This window comes from Balaenoptera borealis, assembly GCF_965194805.1.
Source record: "Balaenoptera borealis genome assembly, chromosome: 13".
NCBI classification, from domain to species: Eukaryota; Metazoa; Chordata; class Mammalia; order Artiodactyla; family Balaenopteridae; genus Balaenoptera; species Balaenoptera borealis.
In genome coordinates, this window is record NC_138870.1 from 68,128,921 (window position 1) to 68,150,044 (window position 21,124).

Consider the following 21,124-nt stretch of genomic DNA (forward strand, 5'->3'; position numbering starts at 1 on the left):
TGAGACAATTCCAATTTAAAAATAAAATTCACCTTTAATCCTCATTCCTCAAAATATTTTGATGTTTGGAATACATGTAATTTCATTACTATATTTTATTTATACAGTACCTTTCTTTAAGAAAAATCCACAGATACTACTCAAGTGGCATACTTACATTCCAGGTGAATGGACTGAGTTTTAGAATAACTTGATAAAATCTACAAGAGCTGTCATAATAGGGTTGAGACAAATCTCAGGTCCTACATTAGTTAAATGAACCTTCTTATTATTCACATTACTCTTGGTTTGGAGCTCTGGAGAATAACTACTAATGCCATAGTTTACATAGATAAGTAATTTCGTGGAGAAAGAGTATGAAAATATCTGCACAATCTTTAAATATATGACAATAACAGTGGAATGGGTGAGAGAGCTGGCTCTGGACTCAGACTACCTTACCAACTGTGAAACCTACCACACATCACTTCACATTCCTTAGCTTCAGTATCTTCCTCTCTAAAATGAGGATAATAATAGTTCTAATTCACAAGGTTTTTATAAGAAACAAATTGGAATATTAACTATAAGATGCTTAGCATATTGTCTGCCGTAAAGTGGTATCATTATTTTTTAGTCTTTACTGCTTTATTCAGAGTTAGAAATACATTTTAAGAACAGTTAGTTGTATAGTATATTACATTGTGAGGTTAAAATTAATGTTGGAAATTTTGAGTATCTATAATTATTTAGCATTCAAAAATGTACAATATTTTAAAATAGGTCATCTTACAACTAGTATGTTTTTCTTATGTTGCTCAAAAACTAAAAAATACTATATATATGTAAATATTGATTCAGTGTTGTAATTATATCATTCTAGGGCTACTTATGTCCAAATGAATTTATTGCTACTCAAGGTCCATTACCAGGAACAGTTGGGGATTTTTGGAGAATGGTGTGGGAAACCAGAGCAAAAACGTTAGTAATGCTAACACAGTGTTTTGAAAAAGGGCGGGTAAGTTATTTGAAAATCTTTTCACAAAACTTTTACAATTGTGTTAATATATGTGTGACAATTTTATCTAATACTTTGAGTCATCAATGACTCGGACATCTATAAAGCAGTTTTATCTTAGCAGCAATAACTGTGATATTTTATACAAACACACACACCACACAAACATATCTATATAAAACAATGGTTCTTATGACTGGTGATTTTTCTCTGAATACAGATCAGATGCCATCAGTATTGGCCAGAGGACAACAAACCAGTTACTGTCTTCGGAGATATAGTGATTACAAAGCTAATGGAGGATGTTCAAATAGATTGGACCATCAGAGATCTGAAAATTGAAAGGGTAAAAAAAAGGAGGGGAAGTCAAACATGATATAAAATGTGAATGTTCTAAATGTCTAAAGTAAAATTAATTTTTAGACATACTGCTTGATACCTGTATATTCAATAGTGCTTTTCTATTATTTTCAAAATAGAAGTTTTGAATTGGCACCTGCCTTCAATATCTATGTCACTGTGTTTAATTCCAAATTATATACTTAAAGTTCATATTAACCAGTTAATATCAAATTCTTAGGTAGACAGGGGAAGAAAAAGGAGGAAACAACTAGATCACTAAGTTTATCTTATTTTATAAAGAAACTGTAATATCTGATTTAAAACAGGAATTTCCCAAATCACTTGTCTCTGTCTACATCCTAATAATTGGATTTTCTATTTAATCCAGAATCAATACAGAAGCGATAGCATAGGACCCCACTTATATAACGTAAAGGCCTATAAACACAGAAAATGATATAAGGATCTTTATACTTTCTGACATTATCAGATACTCTATACCTGTGTTTTGAATAATCTGTGAGTGTGTTTAAGTTGTTAGGTCAAAATTGTTCAAAATCTACTACTCTGGCATTACAAAATGTTACAGTATATTTGAATTTAAATACCCTACATTATCATCTGCTTGCAAGCCTTCTCATTGTTTGCATTTATACAGAAAGGCAATTTTCTTTATTGTAGCAATAGTAGAAGGCTTCTCTTATAGGAAATCATGAAAACACAGTTTCTTCTGTTTGGTAAATTGTCATTTTAAAAGATCACCTTGAAAACCTGGGAAGTCAGCTGTCTTATCATGTTTCTTTAATGTCATTTTGTCTAGCATGGGGATTGCATGACCATTAGACAGTGTAACTTTACTGCTTGGCCTGAGCATGGGGTTCCTGAAAACAGTGCCCCTCTAGTTCACTTTGTGAAGTTGGTTCGAGCAAGCAGAGCACATGACACCACACCTATGGTTGTTCACTGCAGGTAAGAAAGAGAGATTTTTAGAACCTCTGAACACTAGAAACACTAGAAATGGTACTGAAACTCAGCGTGACCTTTTTATGATCACGACACCATTGATTTTCTGGCAGAATGTTAATGTAGATTCAATCCAGCTTTTAGTTTTCAGATATTTTACTGGTTATAACAAATCAAGATGTAGTTTTATAAAAGGTTAGATGGCAGAGATAAAATGAGTAATGACTATGTCTAAAAGCAAGGGAAAATATATATCCTGGTACAGGAATTTTCCTGAAATCTTGACTGGATTATACCTCTCGAAGGCCTTCAAATCAAAAAAAAAAAAAAATTGTAGCCCATTTTTGATGTGGCTACACATCAAATGGATGAGTGTGGGTATGTAGGATTTTTTGATTTTTATGAATAAACATCTGATCCTTCATTATTTCAACTGATATTAGTCTAATATACTAATTTAAACTTCTTTGTAAAAGCAAATTTCTAGATTTGACTTACAAAGAATAAAGAAAATGAACTTTAAAATAAAGATCAAATTAAGTGACCAACCCAAGCATGATTCAAAATTTTTACAAACTATTCAAATGTCTTTCTTTGACCTAGCTTTTTGAACATGATAAATAGAATATGACTATAAATTAAGATTCTTCCCCTCTTTATTTTCACTGGTATTTTATACCACTGAAATACCAATACTCCCCCGCAAAAAGAAATAAAGCTCACAGTTGTTTAGAATTCAGAGTTCTGGACATATTGATATGATTTATGATTCCTAACATGATATATCTAAATCAATCTCAACATGAGTTTCCTCAACAGTTGTAGTTTGTAAATTAGAGAAAAAGTGGGTGATAATATACTGTTTTATGATTCCACTTACATGAGATACCTACAAGAGGTAAATTCATAGAGACAAGAAACTGGAATTGTGGTTACTAGGGACTTGGGAGAGAGAGAAATGGAGAGTTACTGTTTAACAGGTACATAGCTTCTGTTTGGGATGATGAAAATATTCTGGAAACAGATAGTGGTGATGGTTGCACAAGACTGTGAATGTGCTTAATGCCACTGAATTGTGCACTTAAATATGGTTAAAATGGTAAATTTTATGTTATGTATCTTTTGCTACAATAAAAAAATTTAAGTAACAATATCTTTTAACCCATTAATAATTATTAATTATAATAATTCCAAAAATTAATTGATGGATAATTATTCTAATGGGAATATACTATAATTAATGTGGTTAAATATGTAAGAAAATAGTAATCCATCCAATTTTTAAACTTTTTTTTTTTAGAGGAAAGAACTCAACATGTAATTTAAATGAGTCTACATTTTCCAGGAATATTTTAGATTTTTTAAATTGTAAGAGTAATACACAAATGCTTGCTCATTATGAGATATCTTTTATACATTTAAAAACATACAGAATTAAAAGTAAAAGCCTCATTCTTACCCTCCCAATTCCATATCCCCTCCATACACATAACATTTTTAACAGACCAGTATATAGTATAAATAGAATAACAGTTTGCTTATAAAGTCAGTGATTGATTTTAAACTGCCATCATTGATGATTAGAATGGATAGTAAGCTTCCTTCAGCTTCTCCATATTTTACACATACACTGCCACTGGATTAAAGTAGTGGATTTAAAACTCCATTAAAAAAGAAAAGTACCTTCTCTCTTGCAGCCTCAAAAAGAGTAGTCTCCTCCTTTGTGATTTAAATAGATAAAAGAGACCAGAGGAGAAGTATGCTTATATTAATAATCATTTTTAAATATCATTTTAAAACTGTCTACTAAATGATTATCTCCAACCCCAACTTCTCACCTCAACTTTAGACTTACACATTGAACTTCCAGTTTAACCACAACATTCTGAAAATTTGATGTGTCCAAAACAGAACACGTAGATCAGTCTCCAAACTCACTCCTTCTCATCCCCATCTTGGTAAACAGCAGTCCACTCTGCTTTGTCCAGAAACCCTAGACTCATCCTCAACTCCCTGCTTCCTCTCACGTTCCACATCCAACCCAACAGCAAATACTCTGATCCCTGCCCCCCATCACCTCTTCACACACTCTCCCCACCCTGGTCTCCTTGCTTTTCTTTGAACACACAGAACACCCTCCCACTCAGATCTGTTCTCTTCCCTCGCCCTCAGGCCGCGATGCTCCTCTCCCAGGTACACACGTGGTGCACTCCCTAACCCTACTCAAGTTTCTTTTCAAATATCACATTGTCAGAGAACCTTTCTCTAAGACCCTATCCTACCCTATCACCTTTTATCTCCTTAACCTAATTTATCTTTCTCCATAGCACTTATTGCGGCTGGGTATATCCTATGCATGTTTCTTTTTTGGGCGGACTACCATTCTCCGTCCTCTAGAATATAAGCTCCATAAGTTCAGGGACTTTGTATTGTTCACTGCTGTACCCCAGATGCCTAGGACAGTGTCTGACACTCAAAATATATTGAATGATGTAATGACTGATTACTCTGTTCGGGCATATATGTGTATGTGTTACAGTGATCAGATTTATGTTGTAATGCTATTTCTTAAGTTGAATCATAGGTATTGTCGACATTAGAATATTTTTTACCTACAAAGATGGCAGTTTTGTGATGTTCAAACTGACATTTAAGACTAGGTGACCTTTCAAATTTTTTTTTTTTTTTTTTCAGATTTACTTCCTATATTAACCATTTAAGTACCTAGGAGTCTTGTCTTTCTAATTGGAATTTCTGAAAAAATCCTGTCAGGTTTATCAATTAACCGTTTATATGGAGCACATACCTGTCCTTCAGTATTAAACTAATTTCTTAAAAGGAAATAGCTTTCCAATTTTATTATCTATAGGAAGGAAAAGAAAATTCTAGGGAAAGTGAAAAGAACACACGAGAGTCTATCAATGTGATGCAGAGGAAGTACTATATGGGCTAAATACTATAGTTGACATTTTTCATGTTTAGCATTCCTATTGGTAACCAAAAATATATTCAATAAAAAGTTTCTGGGGTTAAGAATTTTCAATGATTTTTAAAAATCTTCCCCATACTTCTCCAACTACAACCCTTAAAATATTATGAAAGAAGAGGGAAAGTTCCACTGGTTAAAAAAAACCTCAAATATTTGACAGAGTATTAATGATAATCATCTTGCTCTGTCTAAACAGTCTTGGGAACAATATAAATCCAAAGAAACTCCAAAGAAAATCTACCTCCAAATAAGAAAAGAAACTATTTATAATTTATTGCTATCATAGTTTATCTTCTTCATCACCATCAACATGAACAGCCTTTTGGCTGAATAATTTGCATGTAATTTCACTCTTCCTGCAGTGCTGGAGTTGGAAGAACTGGAGTTTTTATTGCTCTGGACCACTTAACACAACATATAAATGATCATGATTTTGTGGATATATATGGATTAGTGGCTGAACTGAGAAGTGAAAGAATGTGCATGGTACAAAACCTGGTAAGATATCTAAAACTTCAAGCAGTTATCAGCTCTAGAATTTCTGCCTGGGAGGATCTTAGTGGCAGTGATCTGGTTAGACATGGACTTGAACTATATTAGCAAAGCAGACATTCTCTTTTCCTACATTATAAACCTCTGGGTGGGGGCAGGGTCTTGGGGACGGCAGCTGATGGGGATTATAGGAGAACTGAAACCCACATGCCCCAGTTATCCTTCAGCACTGTTACTGACTACTCATCCTACCTTGTTTATACTGATAGGCAAATAGAAAATAATTCATAAAATGGATTTGTCTTTAGCTTTTGGGAAACTTAGAAAATGAATCAAATTAATTTCTTTTGTAAACATGCTAGAAGTTGTATGTGGGAAACGTTTATTAACTGTTACAGGTTTCTATGTATTTCACTTGTCCATATTTATCCCTTTTTATTAGTAGTACTAATAATGTTTGTTATAGCATGTCATCAACTAGCTAACTGGGAGCTGTTTGTTTTGTTGTTCTGGTTTGGACATAAAAATATTTTTAAAATATAGATTTTTGTCATTAAAAAAATCATACGGTATAATGGTAACGAAACTAAAAACCCTGTTGAGTGTCTAGTAGGTTCCAAGTATTATACTAGATCCTTTACATGTATTATCTTATTTAATTCTTTATTCGTAAGGCAGGGCCAATGAAACTAACCAACAGACTAGGTATTATGGTCTCTGCTTTACAAATAGGGAAGCAGATGTTCAAGAATTTAGTGATATTCAAAGGTCAGAGCTAAAATTCAAACCCAAGTCTGTCTAACTATAATACATAGGATGTTCCTGTCATATCTTTGGATTGATATTTTTATGCTACACAGAGATTTTTCTCACAGTAAATATACAGATCTTCTATAACGGTATTTTCTAGGGTACCTACTAGAAAACACAAGTGGCTTTACAGTCATTAAAGGTGTGAGAAAACAGGCTCTTTGCTAAAGTAAGTTTGAGAAAGAATTTCTTAGAATTACAGCCTGTATGCTAATGTGCATTGACAATTATAAATACAGAGCCCTTGTGGACATTTCCCAGACTTACATGACTATGAAATCCTTGAACACTTTTTGACCCCCAAACCTAAAATGCCATGATGTCATGGAACATTAACGTTCTTAGGAAGATGCTGCTCTAGACCAGAGACATCCAAACCTTTAGGAACCCACAGCCCTTTCAGGAGAAATGTTTGAGCATTCAACTCCAATACATATATATTTATTCTTAGAATGTAGATTGTGCAATTATGTAAATTATAAAGCGTACACAAGAAATTGAAAAACACGAGATAAAGGTCAAATAAGCAATTTTGACAACCTTGCTAATAGTGGTGGCTTCATATTATCATAAGGTATTTTCAAAAGATAAAATAAACACTTAGCAGAAAATAATTCTGTTTCAACAGTGGTTTTAAATACATATTTTAAATTATTTGTAATTTTTTTAAAAAGTGATCTTTTTGTCAGATCTGATTACACTGTTGTTGCTTTCACCTCACAGCATGGCTATAAGACGGTTATTCTAGGAGCATGAAAAATGTCAGCGCTGCCATTTTATTGTCATTCATTGGTGCTTGCCTGACAGATACTATCTTTAATCCACAGTCTCTTTGTAGGAATCTTTTTAAGCCACTGCAATTATGTGATGGCTAGGTCAAACTAGGTACTGTAATCCATATGCATTCCCTTATATGCTGAAAGGGAGCACATGAGTGAAGTATCACTCTTCCCTTAGGAAACTTCAGAAATGGACTATGTCTTGTGGCCAGGCTTGGCTTCATGGGTATGCAGCCTATGCAGTCTCACGGGTCCCCACGCTCAAAAGGGCCTTGCACTTGATTTAATGTTTGCTGACACTGTTTTGAAAATCTTTAATAATTTTTGAGGAAGGAAACTCGTATTTTCATTTTGTAGTGGACCCCACCAATTATGTAGCTGGTTGTTATCCAAAGATCTTTTAAGGGCTTCAATATCAATACGACCATGAATGATTATTAAAACCAAAATTCTTTCTTATTTTTAGTTGAGAATAAGAATAAATAGCTAGCATTTTCCTCCCATGTCCCTGGGTGTACACATGTGCACTGGTGATCAATGTTCTTGGCATTGATCGAGATTGGTTGGCTCTCTAGGATAGGTTAGAGGGTGCAAATGATTGGGATATTTCCTTGTAGAGACTAGATTTGGTCTTCAAATAATAGAAGTCGAATTTTGTCATGCTCTACAATTTTGTGGAACCAAACTTTGTAAAGAGTGTGTTCAAGCATGCCTGTGAATAATTTCACACAATTCAGTATTCAGTATATGCTATAAACGTCATACACATTATGCTGGAATAACCAGCCAGAGGAAAATGCTGCAGGTTGGGTAGGGGAATGAAAAGAGCCTGAATTTTGGTGTCAGAGAATTGAGTTCAGATTCCAGTCCTGCTAATTGCTGGCTTTGTGACTATAACCTCTCTTAATTAACCTCTCTGAGCTATTTCTCTTTTGTAAAATAGCTGTGTTACACTTTTCACAAGTTTATTATAAGTATTAAATAAGAGAAAGTATCTAAAGCACCCAGCATGCAGTAAATGCCCAGCGTGCAGTAAAGGTCTGACAATATAGTTGTGCCGATTGCTTTTTAAGATAAAAAGGTGGCAGTTGTTAAAATCCTGATAAACACTTACTGAATCAATAGGTAGAAGTCATGACTATTAGTTGGCATGTTTGAAATAAGTACATCTTCATCGATATTCAAGAAAAGTATAGGTAGCCCTTCCATAAGAGGTTATAAAATTAAGGTACATCCATGTTTACTAAATAATTAGCCTCCATTTTGTAAACGATATAAATCACAATTCTCAGATCCTCGCTTAAAATGTGCTACTCCAAAGGTCTCTTTCACCGGACTTTGTTCCCAGAAGCTATGCTCTTTACCGTCTTTTCTCTGTGATGAAAAAAAAGGAAAATGACCACACCTTGGCTCCAGTCCTTATAAACCAGCATTGCCTTGCACAAGAGTGGTTTCTTAGTTTCTTCTCTTGCACTTGGGAATGATTCCAATTTCTGTGAAGAATGCTGTCTCAGCACATACTACAGTAGCCATGGCCAGGGGTGGGGAGGCGGGAACCTCAGCAATATATCACCACTAAAAGACACCAGAGGGCCCAGACCCTGGAGAAAACCTAAAGTTCTTTCACTGTCTACCAAAACACAGCTCACAGCAGCCCCAAGAGATGTGAAAGAGCTTTCTGAGAGAATACTCTGCAGTGAGATAATATCCTGAGATACTATTCCTGCCTCAAAAAAGGGTTAATCTGGATGAATCCCTTTCCTGCTCTGGTTCTCTTGAAAACTGACTGATGTAAACTCCTGAGGTAGAAGAAAAAAGAATAATATATTTTTGGTGCCTAGTTTTTTGCCAGCAACATATATATATGGCTGGTCTTAAATCTCACAACATAGCTTTTCTGATCCCCCAGATGAGGAAACTGAACATCAGAAAAGTTTAATTCTTAAGATAACAGGACTATCTAGGGTAGAAACTGGAACTGAACTCTTCACTGCCTCTTGGCAATAACACACCACGGCAGAGGGACCTTGGAAAATGTAGTACTGCCTTGTGGAGCGCAGCCTGCCCTGCTGGCCGAGTTTACACCCATCATTCTTTCCAGAGGAGAAAGATGAGATTGGGACAGTCAGAAGTTTCACATATCAAATGTGACTTCAAATTCAAGTGTGTTTTTTTTTTAAATACCAGAACTCATAAATTTAAATGACTGTTGTTTTCAAAGAAATTATACCATGTCAATATATCTCTGCCAATAATGTTATTCACTGTGCAGTGTATATTTTAAAATACTCATTTGGAATTACCTTGAGAAGAAATTTAACAGCAATTTCAATAGAATTTTTATTACCTTATAACAATCCTTCATTTCTTACCAAAACTGAATTATGTAACTTGATCATCCACCTTACAAACTTGATCCCTAATGACTTCTGAATGTTCTCCAAATCAAGTCTGTCCTTAAATGGTAAAGATCGGCTAACTGTGAGAATTAAATGAGGCTAAGTCAACAAACATTCATTACGCAACTACCACATTCCAGGCACTATTACACGCAATGGGAATATAGCAGTGAATATGACAGAGTTCTGTCCTCATAGAACTGACAGTGATGAGATGTGTGTGGAAACATTTTGTAATCCACGAAGAAATAGGTATTCCTAATAATGACCAACAATCTCTAGAGACAGTTTCAGTGGAGAAGTTCCAAAAAGGTTTTGAGGTATAGTAGCAATAGATATGAATATAACTTCTTAAGATGGTCACTTTAGAGGACATTCTATTTAAATCAGTTGTCAGTATGTCTGTTTGTGTGTGTGTGTGTATGTGTGTGGATCTTAAACATTTGGTTATATTCCTTTAACTTCAGGTACCTTCCCTATGTAAAAATGAGGGTGCTTTTCTATGACTGTAACCTTAACTACCTTTGGGAAAGTCCAAACCCAGAAATGCTAACAGGTTATTGAATTATATTGAATAAACTTAAAGAACCCAGATGGTATTGAATTTAATCCGAACTTTAGATGAAATGTTAGGAGTCCTGCCTTGTATTTACAAATAGAGACCAGATCCTTTACATTAAGTAGGCCAAATGTTGGGTGATTTACAGAATTGTTAAACATTTTAAATATGCTGATGGTGTGTAGATATGCTCAGTCACAGCTTTTGAAAGTAAATTTAGTATCTGCATTCCAACAGCCATTCTAACAAGAAAAGTATTTATAAGAAAAATTACTCAATTATGCCTAACAGGAAAAAGGAAACTTATAAACAAATTTAAATAATATAATTTGCTACTTTTTAAAATTACAGAAAGAAAGAACATATGAACACTTAGTGTTTAATGACAAGTATTTTAAAAAACTGGAAACTACAAAAAGCCACAGGAATTTAGCAAACCTTATGTTTGAAATGATAAAAAATCATTTATATTCATGGTAAATTCTATGCCTCTAACTTCGCTATTTAACATTTGTTGAATTCAATATTACTTTTCACTGTAAAAGTATAGCCCCCCCTTATAAGAAAATCCCTACCCCGTCCATTTATTTAACCATCCTTTCCTTTCTTTGGTGTCTAGGCACAGTATATCTTTTTACATCAGTGCGTTCTGGATCTCTTATCAAGTAAAGGAAGTAATCAGCCCATCTGCTTTGTTAACTATTCAGCACTTCAAAAGATGGACTCTTTGGACGCCATGGAAGGTAAACAGAGGCAATGTATATCAATTTACTACTAGTTTACCACCTATAGCAGGAGCATTAATTTAATAATAACCATATGTTGAAAATGTTTTAGAAGCTTGGCTAGCACACATATCAATTTTTTAATTTCTCTCTAATCCAAGTTAGGATAATAGCCTTTCCAGGTACACTATATTTTTGTCATGAAGCATTTAAATCTTTTGAACTGTTAACTTCAATTCTCTCATGTGACATGTTACTTTATGTTATAGGTGATGTTGAGCTTGAATGGGAAGAAACCACCATGTAAATGTTCAGACCGAAGATTACAACTGGAAGATATTTTCAAATCCCAGGGGCCAAAATACCCCCTTACTCTTCTGAATTGAAATGTGCAACCTTAAATAAATCTCTACGCTTCCCTCACTGTGCCTTACTAAATGGATTGACATTTTATGAATAGTTCTAGGAAATAGCTAATTCAGGATAGTTATCTGTTTTGTACAGAATAAATATTATACATATAAAATGTTTAAGAAGAGATATCCCAGAGATTTTTGAAGCCTTCTGTATTTTGGGAATGAGCCAAATATAAAATTATTATTATATTTACGTTAATGTTTCAATGTGAATTTTCCCTACATATTGGATTTGATCTTGAACAAAAGTTGTAAATGTTGATTCAGTAGTGTTATTTTGGCCTCCAGGGTGTTGACTTTTCTCGTGGATAACTTCCAGGACTGTCATAATGATCTGTACTTCCATGTATGCCCCTGTGTTTTGAATCCCCTGTTTTATGAGTGCTGAGATATCATCTCATGATCTCGAACAGCTGAACAGTAACCCCCTGACACTGCTGGCATTACTTAGCCTTTATACAACACACAGTAGCTCTTCGGGTGCACTTAGGGCTATTTCAATTGCATTGTAATCTTTAGTTTGAAAAACAAAAGGACAAATTAAACAGTGCAATTGCTCATGTGAAGTTGTCGAGTACTTTTCTAGCCTGTCTGCATTTGTACATTTTCAGGAACAAGCTGTACCACTATATTGTATATTTGAATACATAGTTAAATGTATCAGTATTTGTCCATTAGATATGTATGCAACCTAATAACAATTTTGAAGGGTTTCTTCAGCAGAAATGTATGAAAACAGTAATAAAAATGTAATGTGTTACAAGGTCATAAACCAACGATGTGCTGCTGTGGTGCCAACCAGAGACTTCCGAATAGATTACATAAAACGGTCTTTATTTCATTTCCCAAGGCTGATCACTGAGGAGTGTATTAGGTGGAACTGAACACAAAGAAATTAACCAGACTGTAGCAAATTAGAGATTTTTTTTAAAAGAAAATAATTCACCCTCCTTTTTGTTAGACAGTAACAATGTACAAAGTAAGTTTTGAACTATATGAAATTATTTTGTCATAGATTTCAATTAAGGGTCATAAAATGGTATTAATTATCTTATTTCTTTTATGGTAAGAATCATATCTTATACTTATTTCTGCTGGAATATACATATAGAAAAAGTGATGGCCAATAAAATTGAATTTTAAGGAACTGAGTCACTCTGCAGCATGATTTCAGAGGTCCTTATAAACATAAATTTGATTTTGTATCACATATTAAGATATAATTAAGTTATCTTAACATAATGAAGTATAAGTACAATATAGTAATATAATGTGTATAAATAATTAAGATATAATAATTTCCCAAGGTATCCAAAGACAGTAATTTTAAAATCAAATTTATTATGCAAGAAATTAACTCCTTTAGTCTTACAGGCAATCCTGCTTTCTGTTTTTTATGGCAAGGGTGTGTAAATAAATACAATCCATTAGTGTTCCAACCAAAAAGTTTACTCTATAGAAAGTTACAGAAAACAATAAGAAATGATGAAAACTCTAAAAGATTCAAGTTTGAGTGACAAGTTCTTCAGTTTGCTTCACGTGTCAGTCATTGAAAATGAGTGGTAAGCCAGTACTTATTAATGTGGGTTTTTGTATTCATGGAAGACAGACAGATAACAGCCTGTGGAAAGTACTGGTGAGTCTACTTTTAAATGTATTAAATGGTAAGAAAGTAAATCCTTCAATCCACAAGCCAGTCCATTTTCTATAATATCTATATAAAACAGAGAGTACAGAATAGAGTTGACCCATGTGTATATGCATGTGTGTGCATATAAAAAAAGTTTTACTATAAGGCCTCCTCTAAAAGAGTGCTTATCAATCTTTAATGTGTATACAAATCATCTGCGGATTGTGGTAAAATGCAGATTCTGCTTCAGTAGGTCCAGGATAGCACCTAAGATTCTTCATTTCTAGAAAGTACTCAAGTAATAATATTGCTGCCTGAGCTCGGGCCATACACTGAATAGCAAATCTCTAAAAGACAGGATCAGAATAATTCTATTTCCACCTGAAATTATTTGAAACATGTTAAAAAAGATTTGTCTTTGTTATCAAAAACATAACAGAGCACCTGTTAAATGTGTATAGCTCACTAGCTGTATCACAAAACTGTAACTGAAACTGAATTGAAACACATATTAATGTTGACTAAATTTTCTCTTAATTATATTGTGAAAATGCTAGTTCACAGCCAAATTTTTATAGGTGGCTACTAAGTGCAAATTAAAATAATGAAGAACATCTGTAACATTTTTAGATCAGATTTGTCAAAATACTTTGAAGCATATGTACAATAAATGAGCAACATGTGTTTTATCTGAACCAAATGAAACTGGAGCCTCTCAGAATGGTTTGCCAGAAACGAGAGCAGCTGTGGGTATCACCTCTACTTTCATCCTGCTTTAAAACACAGAATTTTCTTCTTTCACTTTATAGGTTGAAATGTGTAATAAGACTTTTGAAAAAGCTAATTAAACCTTTCCCTCTTCATAAAGGAGATGGTGATTCACTCTTCACATCTGGTACCAAACACTAGATTTTAAAAATGAAATTTAAGTTCAGCAAACTACTCTACACGTCCATGACATTATTGTGATAGGTCCACTTTTGTAGTTCAACTTTTAGAAAACTTACAGTAAAGTTTTTGATGATGCCAGTAACACAAAATGATCTGAAATTCTCAACTGAATGATATTAAAAAGTGAAAATGTGGGATAAAAAAGTTCATAAAGCATAATCTTGACAAAACAGCTTGCCTTCTTAGGACAAGTAATATTTCATGGTAAATGACATCATGAATATGCATAGAGCTTCCATTTGGAATTGAAACTCATATACCCATCAGTTCATGAAGATGTTCTGAGGAATAGATTAGATCACACATATGAAGGTGTTTCAAAAAGTACAAAGAACTCTACAAAGTTAAGATAATTTTTTTCCCAGGTTGGACAGTATGTAATATTTATCAGTAAGATAATGCACCCCATTATAAGACTGTATTGTATTTGTGATATTAATTCCATGTTTGTATGTCTGTTTCATATGCAAACGTTAAAGAGAAAATTATGGCAGATATACTGATTTCTGCTAAATAAAACCACTGATGCTTTGTTTTTCATGAATGATTAAGAGCGTTCTCAAGGAATGTTGGACTAAAGTGAATAGATAAACAAATAACAAATTGTGATTTAGAAAACAAATCAAGAAAATTTCCATTTCAGGTGTTTCAAATGGACATACTAAATCACTGTCTACAATACAGTCATTTGAAAATAAAACTGTAACTTAATAGAAGGTGATGAAAAGCATTATTCTCCCTTGTTAATGAGATTGTCTTTAGAATCACAAGCTTAAATTATTTTAATTTTTACTGAAAGTATTAGATTGAGAAGTCATTTTAGTAAATTATAAACTTTTCAGAATACTTTTACACCCATCATCCTGATTAATCCTTACAAAATCCTCTAAGATCTGCAGTGTCCCATATTACAGATAAATATAATGAAAGCTTAACAGATGTGCCAGAGACCACATTTAGTAAAGATGGAAGCTGCATATCATAAGAGACCACATTTAGTAAAGATGGAAGCTGCATTTCAGTATCACAAGTTACTGAAAGCCAATGATAAAGATAAAAATTTTAAAGGCAACAAAGAAAATAGAGAGCTAGTGAGGTGTTCAAATATAAGAAAATATGCTGGCTTCTATTCAGAAACAATGCAAGCCAACTGACAATGGAATGACATATTCAAAGTGCTCAAATTACCTCCTAAACCTGATTAAGGGCAAATACAAAAAAACTAGAGCTAATGTCATGGTGAAATATTAAAGGCCTTCATCCTAAGAGCAAGAAAAAAGCAAAAACGCCCACTTTCACAACTTATATTCAACACTGTACTGGTGTTTCTAGCCATTACAATAAGGCAAAAAAAAAAAAAAAAGAAAGAAAAGAAAGGAAGAAAAGGAATAAGGTTTGTAAATGAAGAGAAAAAATTGTCTATATGAGTAGAGAGTATAATTTTGTATGAGGAAACTCCTGAAAAAGCTACAAAAGAGAAAAAGCCACTAGGTATAATAAATAGCTTTAAAAAGGTTACAGGATATAAGATCAAGATACAAAAATCAATTTTATCTCTACATATTAATCAATGAACTGGAAACTGCAATTAAAAATACCATTAACAACAGCATCCATAAACATGAAATGCTTAGAATAAATTTAACAAAGTATATGCAAGACTCATACACTAAAAACAATATTGATGAGAAGAATTAAAGAAGACAAATAAATTTTTAAAAATGCATATCCATGAACTCAATGTTGCTGAGAAGTCAGTTCTCCTCATACTGATGTACGGATTAAATGGAATATCAATCTTAATCCCATAAGGCTTTTTTTCTAGAAATCAATAAACTTGTTTTTACAATTTATATAGAAATGATGCAAAGGATCTAGAATAGCCAAAACAATATTCAAATAGAACACAGTTGAATGACTTACACTACACATCTATAGCATTTCCATTAAAATAAAAAATAGAAAGTAAAAAAATAAATTCTCACACAGTTGGTCAATTAGTTGTCAACAAAGGTGACAATGTAATTCAATGGGGAAAAGATAGTCTTTCCAATAAACAGTGTTGGAACAACTGGATGCCCATTTGGAAAAACATGAACCTTCATCTCTAGCACATATAACAAATACAAAAATTAACTTGAAATGCAACACAGATCTAAGTATAAAAGCTAAAACTATAAAGCTTATAGAAAAAAAGTATGAAAATCCTCATGACTTTGGGACAGGCAAAGATTTCTTAGAATACAAAGAAATATAAAAGAAAAAACTGACATTGTACTTCACCAAAATTACAACATTCTCTTTAAAAGACACTATTAAGAAAATGAAAAGTCAAGCCACAGGCTGAAGAGAATGGGAGAAAATATTCACAATAAATGTGACAAGATGCAAGTCCTGGGAATGGTATCCAGAATACATATATATTTACAGAATAATACACACACGCACACACACATATAAATGGCCAATACATGAAAAGGTACTCAACATCATTAGTCATCAAGGAAATGCAAATAAAAATCAGAATGAAGTAACCATACTAATAGAATGATTAAAGTTAAAATGACTGGTAATATCAAGTCATCCCAGCATGGAATTTGAGCAGCTGGAACTGCATGGTATATGGTACAATCACTTTGGAAAACAGTTTGGTAGTTTCTTATAAAGATAATACCCTATTGCCATATTACCCAGCATTACCACTCCTAGTCATTTATCCAAGAGAAATTAAAATATATTTCCAGAAAAGGACTTGTATTAATGGTGCTCTTAGTAGTTTTATTCATAATGGCCAAAAATGGAAAGAGTCCAAATACCCATCAGCAGGAATGAACAAATAAGTTGTGGTATTTTTTGACAATAAAATAGAAATGAACTACTGATACACAAGAGAACAGGGAAAATCTTCAAAAACATTATACTGAGTGAAAGAAGACAGATACAAGGGAATACATACTGTAAGAATCCATTCAGCTGTAGTTCTGGAGCAGGTCAAACTAATCTAGAGTGATGGAGATCAAATCAGTGATTACCTGGAGTGTGGTATATATGTGGGGAATCAACTGCAATGGACAAAAGGCAACTTTAGGGGGGTGATGAAAGTGTTCTGTATCTTGAATGGAGTGTTATTTATACAGGTATATTCATTTGTCAAAATGCTTTAAGTTGTGTACATACAGTGAATGCATTTTTTCCATGTAAATTATAATTCAATAAAGTTGATTAAAAATAGAATAACAATGAAAAGTAGTTAAGTATTTACAGAATGCTATTCATATGTTTTTAAAATACAAGTAGTACATATTTTTATGGATTCATTCATTATAGTACATACATAAAATCATAAATGGTAATGTAAGTACTGGCATCAGAATCATGGCTTCCTCTGACGTGGGAGGAATGCAGGGAGAAGACGGATTGCCAGGAAATCAAGAGGATCCACAAGAGTTTCAAACGCATTTGTAAATTTTGTTTTAAAGTTTAAAGCATATGTGGCAACACAGATTTGTTAAAATTAAGTAATGAGTAAAAACTATATTATTCTCTAAAGTTTTGTGTTTGAAGTATTTCATAATTTTAAAAGTACAATTTAAACTTTAATAATTTATAACAATGACTTAAATGTTTATGGACTATTTCACGAATCTATCAAAGTATCCTGCTCTCCTGCTTGAATGAGGGCAATACGGAGAGAAATATTTACTTACTTTGTTATTTATTTACTCCATTCCCAAAGCTCTAAAATCGGTGTCTTAAACATTAAAAATAAAACTTGACATGCTGCAAGTGCTTTCCACAGAATTCACTAAGTTCTTATTCACTTAGTATTTATAACCAGGTGAACTGCCATGGAAGATATGATGAATTCACTTGCTGTACTCTCGTACTAGAAAACAGAGCTTCATCAATTTGAGGGCACCACATTCATAAAGCTGGTGCATGCTAACAGGATCAACATCTACTCCCTGGGCTGTTACATCAGAGTTTTTATTTATTTATGTTTTAAATAATACACTTACAGTTGCTTCATTTGCAAATATTTTCTCCCATTCTGAGGGTTGTCTTTTTGTCTTGTTTATGGTTTCCTTTGCTGTGCAAAAGCTTTTAAGTTTCATTAGGTCCCATTTGTTTATTTTTGTTATTATTTCCATTTCTCTAGGAAGTGGGTCAAAAAGGATCTTGCTGTGATTTATGTCATAGAGTGTTCTGCCTATGTTTTCCTCTAAGAATTTTATAGTGTCTGGACAAAGGATTAATCTCCAAAATTTACAAGCAGCTCATGCAGCTCAATATCAAAAAAACAACCCAATCCAAAAATGGGCAGACCTAAATAGACATTTCTCAAAAGACGATATACAGATTGCCAACAAACACATGAAAGAATGCTCAACATCACTAATCATTAGATAAATGCAAATCAAAACTACCATGAGGTATCACCTCACACCAGTCAGAATGGCCATCATCAAAAAATCTACGTACAATAAATGCTGGAGAGGGTGTGGAGAAAAGGGAACCCTCTTGCACTGTTGGTGGGAATATAAATTGATATAGCCACTATGGGGAACAGTATGGAGGTTCCTTAAAAAACTAAAAATAGAACTACCATACGACCCAGCAATCCCACTACTGGCATATACCCTGAGAAAACCATAATTCAAAAAGAGTCATGTACCAAAATGTTCATTGCAGCTCTATTTACAATAGCCAGGACATGGAAGCAACCTAAGTGTCCATCGACAGATGAATGGATAAAGAAGATGTGGCACATATATACAATGGAATATTACTCAGCCATAAAAAGAAACAAAATTGAGTTATTTGTAGTGGGTGGATGGACCTAGAGTCTGTCATACAGAGTGAAGTAAGTCAGAAAGAGAAAAACAAATACCGTATGCTAACACATATATATATGGAATCTTAAAAAAAGAAAATGGTTATGAAGAACCTAGGGGCAAGACAGGAATAAAGACGCAGACGTAGAGAATGGACTTCAGGATATGGCGAGGGGGAAGGGTAAGCTGGGACAAAGTGAGAGAGTGGTATGGACATATATACACTACCAAATGTAAAATAGATAGCTAGTGGGAAGCAGCCTCAAAGCACAGGGGGATCAGCTCAGTGCTTTGTGACCACCTATAGGAGTGGGATAGGGAAGGTGGGAGGGAGATGCAAGAGGGAGGGGATATGGGGATATAGGTATATGTATAGCTGATTCACTTTGTTATAAAGCAGAAACTAACACACCATTGTCAAGCAATTATACTCCAATAAAGATGTTAAAAAAAAATACACTTACAACTGTGATATGAAAAATTTACATGAAATAGACATAATTTTATTTATTGTGATTACTAATAGCTTTCTTTATTGAATCATTACTATGTCCCAGGTACTCTTCTAAGGATTTTACAAATATTAATTAATCTCCTAACAATTCTTGGAAGTAGGTGCTGTGATTTGCCTTTTACAGATGAGAAAACAAAAACAAAAAAAACAAAAAACGGGTTAAATAACCTGCCGAAGGTTACACATCAAGTAGGTGAAAGAGCTAGAGCTGAAACCAGAAATCTGATTTCAGAGTCTCCAGCATCAGCCACCATATGCCATTGTATTACCCAGAGACCATCAGATACATAGCATCTTTGATCTCACCTACTTGGACGTAGTACGTGTGAACTCTAATTACTCCCATCTTCAAGAACAGAAGTTTCCTGATAGCATCTAAAATAGGCCCTTTTATGCAAATTATTCATGTCACACAGTCAGCCAGTGGTAGTGCTAGCCTTTGAATTCAGGTATCTAGTTTGATAGTCTTTCTGTAATTTGCTGCCTCCTCCAATATATATTTGATCCAAACCAAAACGTATTGTTTGTTTTTCCAATTCTCTGGAACTCATTGCCAGATTTATCTCCTTAGCTCACAGCTCTGATCATTTTACTGATCCGTTCGGTAGCCCTTCATTGCCTATCGAGTTAAACTCATAAAATGCCTTTCCCACAGTCTTACTCCAGTTTTCCAGCCAAACCAGAATACTTGCTGCCTACTAAAACACACTGTACACATTCCCAGTACCACACTTTAGCTCCTACATTCTCCTCAATAGTTCTTACCCTCCGCTGGCATTCCCCGCTTACTAGACTGTCAGCTGCTTGTGAACAAAGACTAAGTTTTTCTCATGATTTTAATCTCGTTGCATTTAGCATAATATCTTCTATATGAGATAAACTTGAACTAACATGTGCAATTGGCAAGTTTCCCTTAGAAGAGGTAAACTAATGTTGTCTATGCAACAGTGTATTTTCCTACCAATCCACACTTGCTAAAATATCTTTTCAATCAAGGAGCAAACAAACACTACTGGATCAAAGATCAATGAAAGTGGGGGAGCAGGGAAAATGGGCAGACAGTAATCTGTCATTTGTTCAGGATCATCAGTTATCCAGAATGAAACTGAGATCTTAACAGTACGCGAAAAACCTCTGAACAACTGAAGGTGACAAAAAGGAATTCTGTACATTTGGGCAACACATTAAAAAACAGTTCATCGACAGTATTTTTTGTCTTACATTATAGACACTTCAACAAACATGATTTCCCAGTTCACAGCAGTATGTAAACAGCAAAGCTAATGGTTTATATCCTTATATTGTGCACACACAAACACATGCACACACACACACACACCCCTTCCTCTTAAAAGCACATAGGCCAGGCTTCCCTGGTGGCGCAGTGGTTGAGAATCTGCCTGCCAATGCAGGGGACACGGGTTCGAGCCCTGGTCTGGGAAGACCCCACATGCCGCGGAGCAACTAGGCCCGTGAGCCACAATTACGGAGCCTGCGCGTCTGGAGCCTGTGCTCCGCAACAAGAGAGTCCACGATAGTGAGAGGGCCGAGCACTGCGATGAAGAGTGGCCCCCCCGCTCTCCGCAACTAGAGAAAGCCCTTGCACCGAAATGAAGACCCAACACAGCCATAAAATAAAAATAAAAAAATAAATAAACAAATATGGTTAAGACAAATATATTTTTAAAAAAAACAAAAAAAAAACTTTGTAAAAAAAAAAAGC

The 21,124-nt window shown here is 34.0% G+C and overlaps 1 protein-coding gene and 1 long non-coding RNA gene across 2 annotated transcripts in view; one reads left to right on the forward strand and one right to left on the reverse strand.

Annotated features, from left to right (window-relative positions):
* The window catches only part of PTPRQ (protein tyrosine phosphatase receptor type Q), a 289,628-nt gene extending 270,313 nt beyond the window's left edge, over window positions 1-19,315 (forward strand). The window contains exons 57-62 of the mRNA XM_082350721.1: window positions 863-997; window positions 1,218-1,343; window positions 2,160-2,308; window positions 5,654-5,789; window positions 10,950-11,073; window positions 11,325-19,315. Coding sequence (XP_082206847.1) covers window positions 863-997; window positions 1,218-1,343; window positions 2,160-2,308; window positions 5,654-5,789; window positions 10,950-11,073; window positions 11,325-11,362 — 708 coding nt within the window. The 3' untranslated portion in view covers window positions 11,363-19,315. The remainder of the gene's footprint in view (window positions 1-862; window positions 998-1,217; window positions 1,344-2,159; window positions 2,309-5,653; window positions 5,790-10,949; window positions 11,074-11,324) is intronic.
* The window catches only part of LOC309609377, an 85,240-nt gene that overhangs the window by 46,325 nt on the left and 17,791 nt on the right, over window positions 1-21,124 (reverse strand). The window lies entirely within an intron of this gene.